This window comes from Mustela nivalis (assembly GCF_964662115.1).
Source record: "Mustela nivalis genome assembly, chromosome: X".
NCBI lineage: Eukaryota > Metazoa > Chordata > Mammalia > Carnivora > Mustelidae > Mustela > Mustela nivalis.
In genome coordinates, this window is record NC_139040.1 from 19,789,146 (window position 1) to 19,807,854 (window position 18,709).

The 18,709-nt window shown below is 43.9% G+C and overlaps 2 protein-coding genes across 6 annotated transcripts in view; one reads left to right on the plus strand and one right to left on the minus strand.

Moving 5' to 3' along the window:
* Window positions 1-7,580: 7,580 nt before the first annotated feature.
* Window positions 7,581-18,709, minus strand: part of SLC25A14 (solute carrier family 25 member 14) — a 57,303-nt gene continuing 46,174 nt past the window's right edge. For 2 of the 5 annotated variants that reach the window (XR_014307218.1, XR_014307219.1), the window contains exons 10-11: window positions 8,798-9,346; window positions 7,581-8,594 (exon numbers count right to left, since the gene is read on the minus strand). Coding sequence is in view for 1 of the 5 variants with exons in the window: in XM_082717718.1 (XP_082573844.1) it covers window positions 8,580-8,594; window positions 9,245-9,346 (117 nt within the window). In the remaining 4 variants the exon portion in view is untranslated. Of the gene's footprint in view, window positions 8,595-8,797; window positions 9,347-18,709 lie in introns of those variants that run through there. The other 3 variants (XR_014307217.1, XM_082717718.1, XM_082717719.1) reach the window with 3 other exon arrangements.
* Window positions 16,587-18,411, plus strand: GPR119 (G protein-coupled receptor 119). Its single transcript, XM_082716441.1, has one exon. The coding sequence runs from the start codon at window positions 16,771-16,773 to the stop codon at window positions 17,776-17,778; it is 1,008 nt and encodes a 335-aa protein (XP_082572567.1). The 5' UTR covers window positions 16,587-16,770; the 3' UTR covers window positions 17,779-18,411.

Here is an 18,709-nt window from a genome sequence, read left to right on the forward strand (position 1 = left end):
CTATCACGATTTTCCTGGTTGTCCAGGTACAAAACAGGGGTTTCAGATTTCAGTCTTCCCTATTCCTTACCCAAAGATATCTATCCAATACCAAGTCCTAATAATTGTGCTACTGGAATGTCTATAAAATTCATCTCATCCAGTAACAATTCTGTTTCTTTTTTTTTTATTTAATTTTATTTATTTATTTATTTATTTGAGAGAGAGAGAGTGAGAGACAGAAAATGAATGGCGGGGGAGGGGTAGAAGGAGAAGCAGGCTCCCCACTGACCTGGGAGCCAGATGTGAGCCTCAAACCCAGGCCCCAGGATCATGCTATAAGCTGAAGGCAGATGCTTAACTGACTGAGCCACCTAGGCGCCCCTACAGTTCTGTTTCATTACCACATGCCTTCTAGGTCTTTCAGTACTTGTAGAACTGTCTTGTCCCCTATTTTCCAGTCTTTCCTCCCACTGCTCCCCAACACAAAGCCTCAACTTCAGCCAGGCTTCACTTCTATCCATTTCCTCAGGGGCTCCTTTCATTATCCAACCTAGACACCCTGATGGGAAATCCCCGCCACCCTAGGCTGCTCTTCTCTCTCTGAAACCTGCCCAAGCTCCAAACTCCCATCCAGGCATCTCTCAAGCAGGAAATACCCTGACCTCATCAGTCCACAGAGGTGGTTCCCACTTCTGAACTCTGCAGCACATCACAACTCTTTCATGTTACCTCCCCAGAAAGAGTACAAGATCCTGGAAAATAAAGGTTCTTCCTTTTTAAGCCCTCAGCACCTCAAACACTTTTCTGCACGCATAGCAAGCAACCAGTACAACTATTGGTTAATGAAATTGAAAACACAGAAAGCTATGGTCACCTTTAGGGAAGCAGATGAGGAAAGGAAAAGAGAGGCTTTTACTTTCCCTTTTTTCCTCTCTATACTATTAGAATTTTCTTCCATTTATCCAGATATCACTTACATTTTATATTCTTATTCTTTTAAAGATTTTATTTATTTTATTTGACAGAGAGAGCACAAGTAGGGGGAGCGACAGGCAGAGGGAGAGGGAGAAGCAGGCTCCCTACTGAGCAGAGAGCCCAACACAGGGCTTGATCCCAGGACGCTGGAATCATGACCTGTGCTAATTGCAGATGCTTAACCAACTGAGCCACCTAGGTGTCCAATCACTTAGATTATTTATTGCCATGTTATCTTGGCAGAGAATCATGACCTTTTTTTTCTCACTTTTGTCTCTTATTCATTCAACAAATATTTATTGAGCAACTATTACATGCTAGACACTGTTCTAGGTGCTAGGGTTATAATAATAAACAAGGCAAGGAGAGTTCCTTTCCTCATGGAGTTTACATTCTTGGGGAAGAAGGAAAATAAACATATAAATACACATCCAACATTGAAAAGTGCTATAAAGGGTTAGGGACAGAGAGTGACAAAGTTTTGCTATTTTAAAAAGGTGATGGGTCAAAGAAGTCCTCTCTTATAAGGTGACATGGAGAGAGAGACCTGGAAGAAAATGGGGAGCAAGCCATAGGGGTGTTTGGAAGAGGAATGTTCAGGCAGAGTAGACAGTAAGTATAAAGGTCCTGAGACAGGAGTGCATTTGGGAAACAATAAAGAGGCCCAAGAGGCTAGAGAGGAGCAAGCAAGGAAGAGAATGACAGATTTTTGTTTATTTAACAAAATCTGATTCTGTACCCACCATGTACCAGATACTGTTCTAGGTACTTTCCATATATTAACACACTTACTTCTCACAACAATCCTATGTGGTAGATACTATTATTCCATGTTGCAGATGAGGAAATTGGGGCACAGAGAGGTCAAGTCATTTGCCCGATGTCACACAGCTGGTTAATGGTAGACCCAGGATTTGAATCCATGTGGTATGGCTCTAATGTCTGCATCCTTAGCCACTGTGCATAGGATAGGTGGGGGTAAGAGGAAGAGATCAGGCAGGGACACGTAGAGTAGCAACTTTAGATTTGACTCAATGTGAGGTGAGAGGCCAACAAAGGATTCTGATCTGGCTTACATTTTAGCAGAATGACCTTGGCTGCAAACTGTGGGGTGGAGGAGAGTAGGTAGAGTCAGGGAGACTAGGAAGCTTTGCAATAATTCAGGCAAGAGATGATGGTGGTTTGCCTCAGGAAGCAGCTAGGGAGAGGGTGGCCCATGCTGGTATTTTTTTAAGCTAAAAAATGTATATATTTTAAAACATAAAGAACACACATGACGCCAACAGAAAGGCATATCCTATGTTTATGAGAGCTCAGGTGCTGGGCTGGATACTGAGGATACTAAAGTAAACAAGACTACAAGACCTAATCCTTGCCTTTGAACGGCTCACAAAGTTGCCAGATAGTTGCATATGTGAATAAACAGAATACAAAGGGATGAGGGTCAAAATGAAGGTGTGAGTGAAATGTCATTGGAACCAGTAGAAGAATCAATTAATTCTGACTTCTGGGGGGTCAGTGGGAGTGGAAAGCAGAGTGTCAACGAAAGCTGAAGCAAGGCAGGGGACAGTTGAAAGGCAGAGAGGAAGACTGGTGTGGGAGAAAACAGATGAATTTGGTTGGCAAACTGTTGAGTCTAAAGTACCCAAGGAGCCAACAATGGAGACCAAGGGGGAGGAGGACAGATGAAGATGAAGCAGCTGGGGAAAGTAGGATTCAAGAAGAGAGCAAAAGGTGACCAGTGCGGTCAAGCACTGCAGAAAAGTTCTCACGGTGGAAGCACCTTTAAGTTTTCAATGTTGGGGCACCTGGGTGGCTCAGCTGGTTAAGCCACTGCCTTTGGCTCAGGTCATGGTCCCAGAGTCCTGGGATCGAGTCCCACATGGGGTTTCCTCTGCTCTGCGGAGAGCCTGCTTCTCCTTCTCCCTCAGCCTTTCCCACTGCTTGTGCTCTCTCTGTCAAATAAATAAATAGAATCTTTTATAAATAAATAAATAAATAAATTTTAAAAAGAGAAAAAAATAAGTTTTCGATGTTTATGCCTACTTATTTCATCTGGTCCAAAACAATGTCTGATCCTTAATTATAGGTTGCCTGGAGGAACAGAGAATAAGAAATGATGGGTTCTGTTAACACCATCTTACTATCTCTTCTGGGGATATTAACCTGAATCCATACATGAGCTTCATGGAGTGTATAAGGACCCTGCATTTGTTTGTATGATGTGTTTGTTACACGAACATGTATATTTTTAAGGAGAAGGTCTATAGCTTCCAACAGATTCCATGGTTCCATGGTTCAGAAAACAACAGCTAAGGACCACTGCATTCGAGCATTTAAGCATTATCTGTGAACACTGTCATCCACACATAATTCAGAGCAGTTTGCAAAGCTTAGCAAGAACAGTTGCAGAACTGGCATGAGCTATGTGAGTCAGATATTGATCAACTGGAAGCACATCACAGCCTTGCTGGCTCCCACGCCACCCCCCCCCCAAGGCTCAGCACAGCTGCTTGCTCCCAGCATCTGACTCTTAGATATAATCTAAGATGAGCTAGACAGAGAATCCCAGACTCTTGAGGAAGTAAGGCCAAGTCACTTCCGGGGTAAACATGCCTTCTAGAAGATATATAGCAGATGTCCTTTTATCACTTGCTTGTTGTTGTTCTACTTTTCTCCAGTGCCCAGGCCAAAGCAGTGGCTTTCCAAACCTCAAGCAACATGAAATCCAGAAGTGGCTAAGGGTTATGATGAGCTGACTTTAAAAACGGAATCCAGTTTCATGGAAGAAGGAAAAGAGTAAAGAAGAAATTGCTGGGGCAGTAGATGGCTCTGATTCCCATAGGATCCCACCTATAATGACAAATCACATTTGCTCTAAATTCATGATGTTAAGTCCCCGTTGGCCTACAGGCCTAAGGACCATGTGAGCAGAACTGAACTGAAGGGAGTTATTAGGCCAGGTGGGATGAGGAGTAGAGGTGGGCTTAAGGAACTATAGCTGAATACAAAAGTAATTCTGAGGGATGATAGGAGCCTACCTAGAGCAGGAGTTTCTAAAACATCATCACAGTGGCACTGAAGCAGGTTGATCTCCAAGCCAATGACTAGTGAGTGTCCTACCCTACAGTCTCCAAAATATTCCTTGCATTATCAGCTTTTACTCCTCTCTCAGTGATTCTCACTGTTTTGAGGTAGACTTCTTCTAGGGTGTTCTGCTGTTGAGCTACATCATAGGATGACATATTGAGACCAAGGGGAAGAAGCCAGTTAGCAGGAGTGCCATAAAACACTGATCCAGAGGGTAGGAAACAGTCCACAGATTAGGGAAAGGGGTAGGTGGCCACGCGGCAAAGAAGCCAGACAACTGAGACGCATGTTTGTAGAGACCAGAGCAGATGGGTGATCAGAGGGACAAACTGAGAAGCAGGCAAAGCTCTCAGAGATGAGACACGGGACAGGGCTGTGTCCTGGCTCAAGGCCCAGTGACACTGGAGGTAGGCTGGCTGCATTCCTCCTGTGCAAAATGGATGCTGGCATCTGTCACGAGGTTGGGCATAAGTTTGCAAACCATAGGGTGATGCCATAAAGCTTTCACTCTGCCTCTGGTCAGTAACTTACATTTGTGTGACAACATTACAATTCTAGAGAGACCAGCTGGCGTGGTAAGATAAATACAAACTCCGAGACTTGGCAGGCCTGGGTTCAAATCCCAGTTCCATCACATGCTAGCCATGGAACTTCAGGGGGTTTAATTAGCTTTGATTAACTTCTATGCGCATTGGTAATAATATCACCTCATGGGCATATTGTGAGGATTAAAGGAGTTCATGCACAGAAAGTGTGTGTGTTAAAGGTATTACTAACATTAATAATAATCTCCTTAGATTCCAAATACCCCCGGACATTGTTACAATCCCTCCACCCCTTCTGCAACCCCCAAATCTTACCCTCAGATCTTCCTTGGAAAGAAGCTGGAAATGGCCATCTGAGAGCCAGAGGGCTGCAATATAAATCCACGCTAGAATGGCCCCTGGAGTGCAGTCTTTCACCCTGAATAACCTTCAATAAAGACTTCCAATGAAAAACGCAAGAAATGTTAATTGAATATATACTTTCTCCCCTCACCCCACCCCCACTGCATAAGCCATGGGAATGAACCAAAACTATTCGTACCTCATTACCCAACTCCTAATCTGCAGGGGGAGGGAAGGCTTTCCACGCTCTAGTCCCAACAATATAAATAAATAAAAGCGGCAAGAAACTTCTGAGCCCTGGGTGGCGAATAAAAACATCTCTGTACTTGCCGTGCCCCTCTGGCCTGCATGAAGACATAGCTAAAATGCAACAAGATCAGAGCAACCCAGAAATGCCTAGAAGGATCTTTCATTCATTCATTCATTCATTTGACACACAGAGATCACAAGTAGGCAGAGAGGCAGGCAGAGAGAGAGGAGGAAGCAGGCTTCCTGCTGAGCAGAGAGCCCGATGCAGGGCTTGACCCCAGGACCCTGAGATCATGACCTGAGCTGAAGGCAGAGGCTTTAATGCACTGAGCCACTCAGGTGCCCTGAGATGCTCTTTCCTGATAAGTAAAAATCTTCATCATATCACAACCAAATCTCTTTCAGGCAACAGGCACTGCCAAACAGCAATATAGCCAGGACTCAGTTTTCGAACTGTCTCCTCATATTAACCCTTTAGTTCAATGTATGAGTTTTCTATAAAACAAATATATAGCAATATATAAAAAATCACCACAAACCTATTGCTTAAAACATCATGAATGTGAGGATTGGGGGAGGGCAGGGAGGGAAAAAAATGAAACAAGATGGGATCGGGAGGGAGACAAACCATAAGAGACTCTATCTGACAAAATAAACTGAGGGTTGCTGGGGGGAAGGAGGATAGAGAGAGGGTGGCTGGGTTATGGACATTGGGGAGGTTATGTGATATGGTGAGTGCTGTGAAGTGTGTAAGCCTGATGATTCACAGACCTGTACTCCTGGGGCAAATAATACATTATATGTTAATAAAAATAATTAATAAAGTATAAAAAATGAATTTATTATCTTACAGTTCTCAAGGTCAGAAGTCCAAAATCAGTTTCACATCAAAGCATCACAGTGGAGGCACCTAGACGGCTCAGTCAGTTAAGCATCTGCCTTCAGCTCAGGTCATGATCCCCAGGGTCCTGGGATGGAGCCCCGCATCAGTCTCCCTGCTCAGTGGGGAATCTGTTCCTTCCTCTCCCTCTGCCCCTACCCCCCTCATGCTTGCTCTCTCTCTCAAATAAATAAATAAAATCTTTAAAGAAGAAAGATAATAAAGTGCTAAATGAAAGAGGCACTAGCAAGAACAGAAAGCAGGAGTGGGAAGATAAATGGAGAGGTATATGTGAGTCCAGAGTCCTAGATTTCATTGGGCTTAGGGTAAAAATTAATCCTCCTTTTCCACAATCACTGGACTTTGCTGACCAATAAAGAGGGAAGGGTCTTCTGCTTAAGTTCAGCTCAAGCCCCAGTGGAGAAACCCAAAGCATAGACTTGTCAGCTTGAAGGCCAGAGGTCATAAGATGGGCAAAGGCACAGAGGCACAAACTTGCAAGAAAAGGGGACAACATGTAGTCTCTATGGATGATAAGAACCAAGACAAATTCTTGGTGGCTGTTCCACACAGGCTTCTGACCTGTTTTCAACACCTGCTGCTTATGAACTGTGCAGCCTTGGGCAAATAAGTCACCCTCTGCATGACTTGGTTTTCCCATCTGTAAAATCAAGGTATTACTAGTACCTACCTTACAGAAGTTTTGTGAGGATAAAAGGAGAATACATTGTATATTTGGGACAGACTCAGTATTTAAAGGCCCCATAAGGGGTGCCTGGATGGCACAGTCAGTTGAGCATCCAATTCACTCTTGATTTCAGCTCCAGACATGATCTCAGGGTCGTGGCATCGAGCCGTGCAGCCGGCTCTGTGCTGAGAGCAGAGCCTGTTTGTCTCTCTCCCTTTGCTTTCCCCCCTGCTCCCTCTTGTAGATAAATAAAATATTTAAAAAGATAAAGGCCCCATAAATGTTAGCTGGTATCACTGCTATAAGGAGGCTCAGAAGTCCGAGAAATCTAAGGCTGTTTCCTCAGAGTGTCTCCCATTCTAAGAAGAGACTAAAGCCTCAAATACTGATTTTCCCACCCTGTTTTACCATACCATTTCTCCCAATCTGCGCGCGCACACACACACACACACACACACACACACACACCTCATTCTACAGCTATAGCACAGGCAAGTAACAATATGAGCAAAAGCAAATACATAACTACATATATTCGTAGATAAAAGGTATGTGTGTGCCACATACATTTTTGTGCGGTCTGCAAAGGGCCTTGGCAAAGTGGTTCCTGAGCTGGAATGGGGAGGAGGTTGAGGAGGTTTTTTTTTCCTTTTGAATTATATAAATAGGTACTCGCTGTGAAAATACATAACAAGTCAGAAGTATTCAAAGTAAATGTGACAGTCACTCTCTGAACATCACCCCCAACCCCTGTCCCCTCCTCAGTTATTCCCTCTCTGTTAACGTGCATTGATTCTGATTTCTATGCATTTTTTCACACACACAAAACTGGGGTGTGGGGTTTTATTTTCATAAGTAGGTCCAGATTCTACATACTGATGTGTGACTTGATTTTCAATCAACAATATGCTTTGGAGGTCTGTGTTAGGACACATAAGTCTATCCTATTCTTTTCATACCACTGCATAATATCTAATAGCAATGGAGGTCCAGTCTGGTCATTCATGAAGAGATATTAAATGTCACTGCTGCCTTTGTCCTTGGGCTAGATGCAGCTAAACCATAGAGGCAAATGGCTGGTCTACGCACAACAAGGAATCAGGTTTGACTTGTTTTGGATATCTTCCTAGAGCTCCTCTCCCAGAGGCCCAGCTCTGAAGGCGGCCTCTCCTGAAGCCTGGTTCCTCCTCCACTGCCACTCCAGGTGAAGGTTCTGGTTCTCGGTCCCATGCCCTCAGAGTGGATGAAGCACCCCGCTGCAGCCTTGGTGAAAGCCCACGATAACCCACTATGACCATTTAACTCATTGGTTATGGGATAGTTTGACCAGAGAATAAGCCCTCTCATCCTTCCCCTTCCTCCCCTTTGTCAACCCCAGCTTGTTTACCTTGTCAGTGCTCCTCTCTGTAGACTCTGAGAACCCTCAGCCTCAGGACCATGAGGACTGACCACCGAGCTTCCCGGAAGGAACCATGTTCTCTGTGGTGTTGATCCCCTGGCATGGGCACAGCCATAGGACAGATAGCTGAGTCCATGTGGTAGTGTGAGAAAAGGGACAGAAAAGCTCAAGGAGGACACAGAGGTGGGGAAAGCTAAGGAAGAAGGGAGGGGGCTAAGGGGGGTAGGGATTCCCAGGGGCCCCTTCAAAAACAGGTGGAATAGGGACTGAAAGCCAGCTCAATGGGAATAACAACATTTTGCAGATGTTTTGCACCACCACGAGAATTCCCTCTATTGCCCTCCGGACAGGTGAGCATTCAGGCTCTGCTTGCATACTTCCAATGGCAGGGAGTTCACTATTCTCCAAAGCTGCTGAGATTAGTTTAAATCAGCTTGTGGGTGCCTGAGAGGACAAGACAGAAAACAAGAGAGTGTTGACAGCTAAAACAAATAAATGTCTAGGACATGAGCAAAGGAAGAACATCTTTCAGGGATGGATAGAGAAGACATGAACAGCAGAGAAGACTGGTGTGGTAGGCAGAAAAATGCTCCCCCAAAGAGGTACATGTCCTAATCCCCAGAACCTGTGAATATTTTTTACCTTACCTAGCAAAAGTCACTTTGCAAATGTGACTGAGTTAAGGATCTTGACACGTGGAGGATATCATGGATTATCTAGGTAGACTTGATACAATTACAAGGTTCCTTAAAAGAGGGAGGCAGGAGGATCAGAGGAGATGTGACTATGGAAACAGAGGTTGGAGTGATGTGCCATAGGCCAAGGCATGCAGGCAGCCTCTAAAAGCAGAAAAAGGCAAGGCAAGGAAACTATTTTCCCCTGGAGCCTTCCAAAGGAATCCAGCCCTGCCAGCACCTTGATTTGAGCCCTGTAAGCCCTGTTTCAGACTTCTGACCTCACGAATGGTAAGATAGTATATTTATGTGGTTTAAGCCACTAAGTTTGTGACAGGGAAGCAGAATAATTAACTCATGTAACCAGGCACTTGAAAGTAGGAGGGAGGAAAGGACAAGTTGAATGTGTACACAGATCACCTGGGGATCTTGCTCCAAGGCAGACTCTGCTTCTGTAGGTCTTGGGCAGGGCCTAGGATTCTGCATTTCTCCAAGCTCACAGGTCATACCAGTGCTCCTGATCTGAAACACACTTTGATTAGCAAGAGACTAGAAGACACTCCATAAAGATACGTGTGTAACATTTTACAGTTCATGAAGCCTTTTAATATCCATTATACTTCAGGGGTACCAGGCTGGCTCAGTCCGTGGAGCGTGGGACTCTTGGTCTCAGGGTTGTGAGTTCAACCCCATGTTGAGTATCAAGATTAGATACAACTTATCCATCTTACCTCCTATTTTCATCCCTGCAATGCTATGACATCGGAATTATTGTCCCCATGTTACCACATAAGGAAGCCAGTGCTAAGTCAGAGAGGTGAAGTCATTTGTCCAAGCAAAGTCAGAGATAGTGCTGGGCTGGCCCCCAGATTTCCTGACTGCAGCCACCTGTGCTTCTACCATTGAACAGCAGTTCTCATCACTGGCTGAATATTAGAATCACATGAGGAGATTTCTAAACTCCAGATGCATAGGTCACACCCCAAACTAATGATATCAGAAGCTCTTGGTATATGACCCAAACATCCATATTTTCAGAATCCCCAAGTAATTCCACAGCACAGCTAAGATTAAGAACCATTTCACTAGAGCAGTCATTCTCAAATGGGGTCCCCGAATCAGCATCAACATCACCTGGGAGCTTGTTAGAAATGCAGATTCTTAAACTGGGAGCAAGACGGCAGAGGAGTAGGAGACCTAAATTTCATCTGGTCCCAGGAATTCAGCTTGATAGTTATTCAAAGCATCCTGAACACTTACAAACTCAACAGGAGATCAAAGAAAATAGCAATTCTAGGAACAGAAAAGCGACCACTTTCTGGAAAGTAGGACATGCGGAGAAGTGAACCCAAGGCAATATATGGGAAGATAGACAGTGGGGAGAAGGAGCCTCCATCAGCGGGCTTCTGGCAAGTGAGAGAGCAGCAGAGCACAAAATCAGAACTTTTAGAAGTTTGGTCCACAGAGGGACATCCCTCCAGTGGCTAAGTGGGCGGCGGAACCCCCACTAGGATAGTGTGGTCTCAGGACCCTCAGTGACAACAGGAAGACCGGGGGTGCCTGAGTGTGGCAGAGCTCCGAAGTGTCAGAGCAGGAAAGCTGCCTGCAAAGACAGAGTTGAGGAGTGCGCTCTCAGCTCAGGGTTGCCATAAACTGAGATCCATGGTACAGTTGGGCCACAATTCTTCAAAGTAGTGGATCCTACGAGCCTCCCCTTCCTCTACTGGGAGGAGTGACGTGGGAGTATGCTGCAGGAATCTGCTGGGTTTGGAGACTCCAAATAGGTCCATGTGCCAGAGATAGAAATGTTCAGTCACAGGCTGGGTGAACACAGAGTACGGCCAGAGACCATAGAGATGGGAGTGATTGACTGCTTTTTTCTGAGGGTACACTAAGGGGTGCGACCCCCATTTCTCAGCTCCTCCAGGGCCAGATATTGGGAGGCTGCCATTTTCATTCTTATCCTCCAAAGCTGTACAGAAAGCTTTCAGGGAACAAAAGCTACTAAGAGCAAACCCAAGCAGATTACTTAGCCTGGACCCTGGCAAGGGCAGTGCAATTCCTCTTCAGGCAAAGATATTTCAGAATTACTACAACAGGCCCCCTTCCCCAGAAGATCAGCAAGAACATCAAGCCAAGACCAAGTTTACCGATCAATGAGAACTGCAAAATTCCAGTGCTAGGGGAATAAAACACATAGAATTCATGGCTTATTCCCAATGATTCTTTGGTCTTTCAAAGTTAATTTTTAAAATTTTCCTTCTTTTTTTCTTTTTTTGATTTTTTTCTTCTTTCCTTTTTCAACCAACATCTTATCTTCTCAATACCTTTTTAAAAATCTTTTTTAATTTTCATTTTTACAGTCATAGTCTATCCCTTCATTGTATTTAACCCTATTTTTTGTACATATGTAAGCATTCCTTTCTTTAAAATTTTGGGATACAGTTTCTTCTAACAGACCAAAATATACCTTAAATCTAATGATCTAGTGTATGGCTTATTTCTTTTGTTTGTTTCTTTTAATTTTTTTCTTTCTTTTCAGCCAACTTCTTATCAACTCCTTTTTTTTAAGATTTTGTTTATTTATTTGACAGACAGAGATCACAAGCAGGCAGAGAGACAGGCAGAGAGAGAGGAGGAAGCAGGCTCCCTGCTGAGCAGAGAGCCCAATGCGGGGCTCAATCCCAGGACCCTGAGATCATGACCTGAGTCAAAGGCAGAGGCTTTAACCTGCTGAGCCACCCAGGTGCCCCATCAGTTCCTTTTTTAAAATCTTTTTAAGTTTCTATCTTTATAGTCATATTCTATCCCATTTACCTTTATGTGTGTGTGTGTGTGTGTGTCTGTGTGTGTGTGTGTTTCTTTCTTTAAAATTTTGGGATGCAGTTTCTTCTAACAGACCAAAATAACACCCAAAATCTAATGTGTGGCTCTGTTCTATTCACCAGCCTGATCATATTCTTTTTTTTTTTCCTTTCTTTTCTCCCTGGTTTAAGGTCTCTTCTGATTTGTTTAGTGTCTATTTTTCTGGAGTCATTGTTACACTTTTAGCATTTTGTCCTCTCATTCATCTATTCTTCTCTGGACAAAATGACAAAATGAAAAAAAAAACTCACCTCAAAAAAAAGAACAAAAGGCAGTACTGACCGCCAGGGACCTAATCAATATGGACATTAGTAAGATGTTGGAACTAGAGTTCAGAATGCTGATTATAAAGATACTAGCTGGGCTTGAAAAACGCATAGAGGATACTCAAGAATCCCTTTATGGAAAAATAAAAGAACTTAAATCTAACCAAGTCAAAATCAAAAAGGCTATTAATGAGGTACAATAAAAAATGGAGGCTCTATTTGCTAGGACAAATAAGGTAGAAGAGAGAATTAGTGATACAGAAGACCAAATGATGGCGAATAAAGAAGCTGAGAAAAAGAGAGGTAAACAACTATTTGATTGTGAAGGGAGAATTCAAGAGATAAGTGATACCATAAAATGAAACAAAATTAGAATAATTGGGACCCCAGAAGAAGAAGAAAAAAGAGAGAGAGAGGCAGAAGGTATATTGGAACAAATTATAGCAGAGAACTTGCCTAATTTGGGGAAGGAAACAGGCATCAAGATCCTGGAGGCACAGAGAATCACCCTCAAAATAAAAAGAGGTCAACACCCATCATCTAATAGTAAAACTTAGAAGTCTCAGAGACAAAGAGAAAATCCTGAAAGCAGCTCGGGACAAGAGGTTTGTAACCTACAACAGTACAAACTTTAGATTGGCAGTAGACCTATTCATAAAGACCTGGTAGGCCAGAAAGGACTGGCATGATATATTCAGAGTACTAAATGAGAAAAATATGCAGCCAAGAATACTATATCATCTAGGCTATCACTGAAAATAGAAGGAGAGATAAAATAAAAAACTTCCGGGACAAACAAAAACTAAAAGAATTCATAAACAGCAAACCAGCCCTACCGGAAATATTGAAAGGGGTCCTCCAAGCAAAGAGAGAGCCTACAAGGACATAGACCAGAAAGGAACAAGACAATATATAGGAACAGTCACCTTACAGACAATACAAAGGCACTAAATTCATATCTTTCAATAGTTATCCTGAATGTAAATGGGCTAAATGCCCCAATCAAAAGACACAGGGTATCAGACTGGATAAAAAAAACAAGACCCACCAATATGCTGTCTGCCAGACACTCATTTTAGATCCAAAGACACCTCTAGATTTAAAATGAGGGGATGGAAAACAATTTACCATGCTAACGGACATCAAAAGAAAGCTGGAGTGGCAATCCTTATACCAGACAAGTTAGATTTTAAGCCAAAGACTATAATAAGAAATGAGGAAGGACACTATATCATACTTAAAGGGTCTATCCAACAAGAAGATCTAACAATTTTAAATATCTATGCCCCTAACATGGAAGCAGCCAATTATATAAACCAGTTAATAACAAAATTAAAGAAACACATCAACAATAATACAATAATAGTAGAGGACATTAACTCCCCCCTCACTGAAATGGACGGATCATCCAAGCAAAAGATCAACAAGGAAATAAAAGCCTTAAATGACACAGTGGACGAGATGGACATCACAGATATATTCAGAACATTCCATCCCAAAGGAACAGAATACACATTCTTCTCTAGTGCACATGGAACATTCTCCAGAATAGATCACATCCTGGGTCACAAATCAGGTTTCAAATCAGGTACCAAAAGATTGGGATCATTCCCTGCATATTTTTGGATCACAGTGTTTTGAAACTAGAACTCAATCACAAGAGGAAAATTGGAAAGAACTCAAATTTAGGAGGCTAAAGAGAATCCTACTAAAGAATGAATGGGTCAACCAGGAAATTAAGGAAGAATTAAAATTCATGGAAACAAATTAAAACACAACTGTATCCCTAGACATATTGCCAAAGGCAAGGGAAGCAAGGACAAAAATGAACTCTTGGGACTTCATCAAGATCAAAAGTTGCACAGCAAGGAAACAGTCAACAAAACCAAAAGACAACCAAGGGAATGGGAGAAGATATTTGCAAATGATGTATTAGATAAAAGGCTAGTATACAAAGTCTATAAAGAACTTATCAAACTCAACACCCAAAGAACAAACAATCCCATCAAGAAATGAGCAGAAGACATAAACAGACATTTCTGCAAAGAAGACATCCAAATGTCCAACAGACACATGAAAAAATGCTCAATATTACTCAGCATCAGAAAATTACAAATCAAAACCACAATGAGATACCACCTCACTTGAGTCAGAATGGCTAAAACGAACCAGTCAGAAAATGACAGATACTGGTGAGGATGTGGAGAAAGGGGAACTCTCCTACACTGTTGGGGGTAATGCAAGCTGGTGCAGCCACTCTGGAAAACAGTAGGGAGGTTCCTCAAAAAGTTGAAAATAGAGCAGTCTTACAACCTAGAAATTGTACCACTGGGTATTTACCCCAACAATACAAATGTAGTGGCCCAAAGGGAGAGGGGCATCCCAATGTTTATAGCAGCAATGTCCATAAGAGCCAAACAATGGAAAGAGTCTAGATATCCATCAACAGATGAATGGATAAAGAAGATTTGGTATATATATACACAATAGAATATTATGCAGCCATCAAAAAATTGAAATCTTGCCATTTGCAACAACATGGATGGAATTAGAGGGTATTACGCTGAGTCAAATAAGTCAATCAGAGAAAGACAATTATTATATGATCTCACTGATATGAGGAATCTGAGAAACAAGACAGAGGATCATAGGGGAAGGAAGGGAAAAATGAAACAAGATGATACCAGAGAGGGAAACAAACCCTAAGAGAATCTTAATTTCAAGAAACGAACTGAGGGTTGCTGGAGGGGTTAGGGGGTGGGAGGGTGCTATGGTGAGCACTGTGAATTGTGTAAGACTGATGAATCACAGACCTGTGCCCCTGAAACAAATAATACATTATATGTTAATTTTAAAAAGAAATCCAGATTCTCAGGCCCACCCGAGCCATAAATAATCCAAAACTCTACATGAGGCCCAAGAATGTGGGCACAGACGTGCACATCCCCCCTCATGGGATTCTGACACACTCTCCAGTTTGAGCATGGGCTTCAAAAGGACCATCTTGCGTCCATTCATGGACTCAAGTGCTAAAGAAACAAGAGCACAATCTTCAATCCAAGCATAATTTCAGGCCAGGTACCAAGCAACTAAAGTCAGCTTCCAAACGGGGTGGGGGGGGGCGGTGGCAGGCTACCAAAGAATAACTGTTCTCAGACTTGCAGCTGGGATACTGAGCCCCCATGCCATGGCCCTTCTGCTCCTTTGTAGATGAGACATCTGTCAGAGGCCCTCTCAGACTGTCAAAACATCCTGGAATATAATATTTGCCTCCAACTCTGTACCTTGCTCTCCACTCCCTCACTTAAAACACTAACCTTTCCCATTTGTGCTCTCACCTGAACAGAGTAAATACACTTCAAACCACTCTTCTCCCCACCCCTCTCTTCTTGGTATCCAAGAGTGGCAGGCAAAAGGTTAGTTCTAATGTACCCGAACAAATGGATATACAACCTAAAATAGGAGTGACCGACACAGCACCCAGCCTAAGCACATCTCACTAGCTTCAGCAACACTGCCACCCTGCAGCCTAACGCTATCCACAATGCAAAATGGAAAATTCCACAACCAAACATGAGAACAGACGCTTTCCAGAATGCAGCCCACCTCTTCTTCTCATGTCTCAGACACTGGGTGTACAGGATCAAGAAGGGCAAGGCTGGCAGCCACTACTTGTGATCAGAGACATGTCTTCAATGAGTATACACAACATACAGCAACCTTTTTTAAATAAGATTTTATTTATTTATTTGTCAGTGAGAGTAAGAGCACACAAGCAGGGGCAGTGGCAGGCGGAGGGAGAAGCAGGCTCCGCAATGAGCAGGGAACCCATCCCAGGACTGTGGGATCATGACCCAAGCCAAAGCCAGATGTTTAATTGAATGAGCCACCCAGGCATCCCCGGAGAGCAGCTTTAGACAGGGAGTGGGATCTATTCTAAACTGAATAACGTATGGTAACTAACATAATAAAAAAATAATAAACTGAATAACAAACTATTAGCAATTCTCTCCTTTTGTTTTCCTGCCCTCCTGAATCAGCTGAGTTCTGAGGGATGAGAAAGAGGGGAACAGCACACGCTATTTGAGAGAATTAGAATCCGGGGTGTTAGGAAACAAAAGATTAAAACAAACAGACAAACAAACAAACAGCTTAAATGTGTGGTAACTCCCCTGAAAGCATGCTGGGCCCTGAAATTGCCTGCCTGCCCTCACTTCCCACTTCAGCTGATTATGGCCATCCTGCTTGATTGAAAGCAGTAATAGTAGTGGCTGAGAATTCGTTATTAAGTAAATGCTTCATTAAGCCGAGATTAGCTGTTAAGCTGGTCCTTGAGGCTTAGGAAATGAAGAAGTGCAAGTTTAATATCAAACTATGGAGAAAGAACAAGTGTGATTAGAGTCAAGCATATCTTCTGCCAGACAGGAGACCTGATGAGTGACCCAGTCCCTCCAAAAAAGTCCTTGAAGCATCAACAAAGGGAGAGAGCCTGGGGAGACAGTATGCACCAGGTACTTGGGAGTTGTCTAGTAACTCGGGTGTCGGAGGGGGAGGGACTAGCTCAGGGTCCAGGGGGAGGTCCGCACTGGGATTGTTGCCTTCAGACAGCGGGAGAGGCAAGAGGCTGAGGACTGAAAGAGTGAGATTCGCAGGGACTGGCAGGATCTCACAGATGGCAAGCTGCCAGCGCGGACGGCCAGTGGCAGCCAGGGCTTAGCTGTGGCTCTGAACAACGCTCTTCCTCCCCCAGCCCGTGAGAACTGGAGCTGGAGAGACAGCATGCCCCGGTAAGTGGAAATCCTGCCACTTGAAGACATGGAGTCATCTTTGCCATTTGGAGTGATCCTTGCTGTGCTCGCCTCCCTCATTATTGCTGTCAATGTGCTAGTGGCCACAGCCGTACTGTTGCTGATCCACAAGAATGATGGTGTCGGTCTCTGCTTCACCTTGAATCTGGCGGTGGCTGACACCTTGCTTGGTGTGGCCATCTCTGGCCTAGTCACAGACCAGCTCTCCAGCCCAGCTCAGCCCACACAGAAGACCCTGTGCAGCCTTCGGATGGCATTTGTTACTTCTTCCGCCGCTGCCTCTGTCCTCACGGTCATGCTGATTGCCTTAGACCGGTACCTTGCCATCAAGCAGCCCCTCCGCTACTTCCAGATCATGAATGGGCTCGTGGCTGGGGCCTGCCTTGCCGGGCTGTGGTTGGTGTCTTGCTTCATTGGCTTCCTCCCACTGGGAGTCCTCACATTCCGGCAGACGACCTACCACGGTACCTGCAGCTTCTTCGCTGTGTTTCACCCACGCTTTGTGCTGACCCTCTCCTGCGTTGGCTTCTTCCCAGCCCTGCTCCTCTTTGTCTTCTTCTACTGTGACATGCTCAAGATTGCCTCCATGCACAGCCAGCAGATCCGAAAGATGGAACACGCAGGAGCCATGACCGGGGCATACCGGCCTCCACGGAATCCCAGCGACTTCAAAGCTGTCCGCACTGTGGCTGTTCTCATTGGGAGCTTCACTCTGTCCTGGACCCCCTTCCTTATCACTGGCATTGTGCAGGTGGCCTGCCAGAAGTGCTACCTCTACCTGGTGCTAGAACGGTACCTGTGGCTGCTCGGTGTGGGCAACTCCCTACTCAACCCACTCATCTATGCCTATTGGCAGAAGGAGGTGCGACAGCAGCTCTACCAGATGGCCCTGGGAGTGAAGAAGGGGCTCGCCTCGTGTCTCCTTTTTCTCTCAGCCAGATATGGTGGTCTGAAGGGGCCCAGGGAAAATTCCTATCCTATTGCCATTATCTCCCACTCAGATCTCGATGGCTAAGATGGTAAGGGCAGGGAATTTCCTAAGTGCCTGCTCCCTCGCCTCTCTGCACCCCAGCTAGGAAATCAGATGGAGCTAGGGGAATGAGAGTACTTGCTTCAGGCCGCTGACCACCCCTCACCCCAGACTGAGAGGAACGGAGGTAGGGTGCTGACTCTTTTCTGTAATCCATTTCCTCATCTGCAAATCTCTATTCCTCCCAATCTTTCTTTTGCAATGACTCTGTTTCTCCTGTACGGGTATACTTACGTAAAGAAATGTACTACTGAAATGATGTTAAAAAATCAAATCCTAGTTTTGAATGCACTAGAGCAGCACTTTCCTATAGAAATATCATGCAAGTCATATATAATTTTAAATGTTCAAGTGACTATATGTTAAAAAGGTAAAGAAAAAAAACTAGGCAAAACTTATGTTAATGTTTCATTTAACCCAATGTATCTAAAATATTTCAATATGTAATTGATATAAAATTACTACACTGTGTTTTTCATGCTAAATCTCTGAATCTGATGTGTATTTTACCTTTACAGAACATCTCCAAGCAAACTAGTCTGATTTCTAAAGCTCAGTAGTGACAGGGCTAGTAGCTACACCATAGCGGATAGCACAGTTCTAGAGAAACAAGGTGGTTACTATAGTGACTGATTATAATAAAGTGAGAAGTCCTGCCCTCCCTGATGTGAATCAGACTTTTTAGGTGGTAAGTTTGCCTAAAATGTAGGAACCTGAATTACAATCTACAGGCACTCTTCTTTTACAATTCATGGTGCTCAAAACATTGTTTCTTCAGAAATAGCCAATCTCGTGGTTATTTCTGCTACTACCCCTCCCAATGCACCACTTTTGTAACTGTGGTACCCCTTCCCCTCAGTTGGCTTCTTACTTGCTGATAACAATACTGAACCACCAATTCTGAGATACTCAAAGG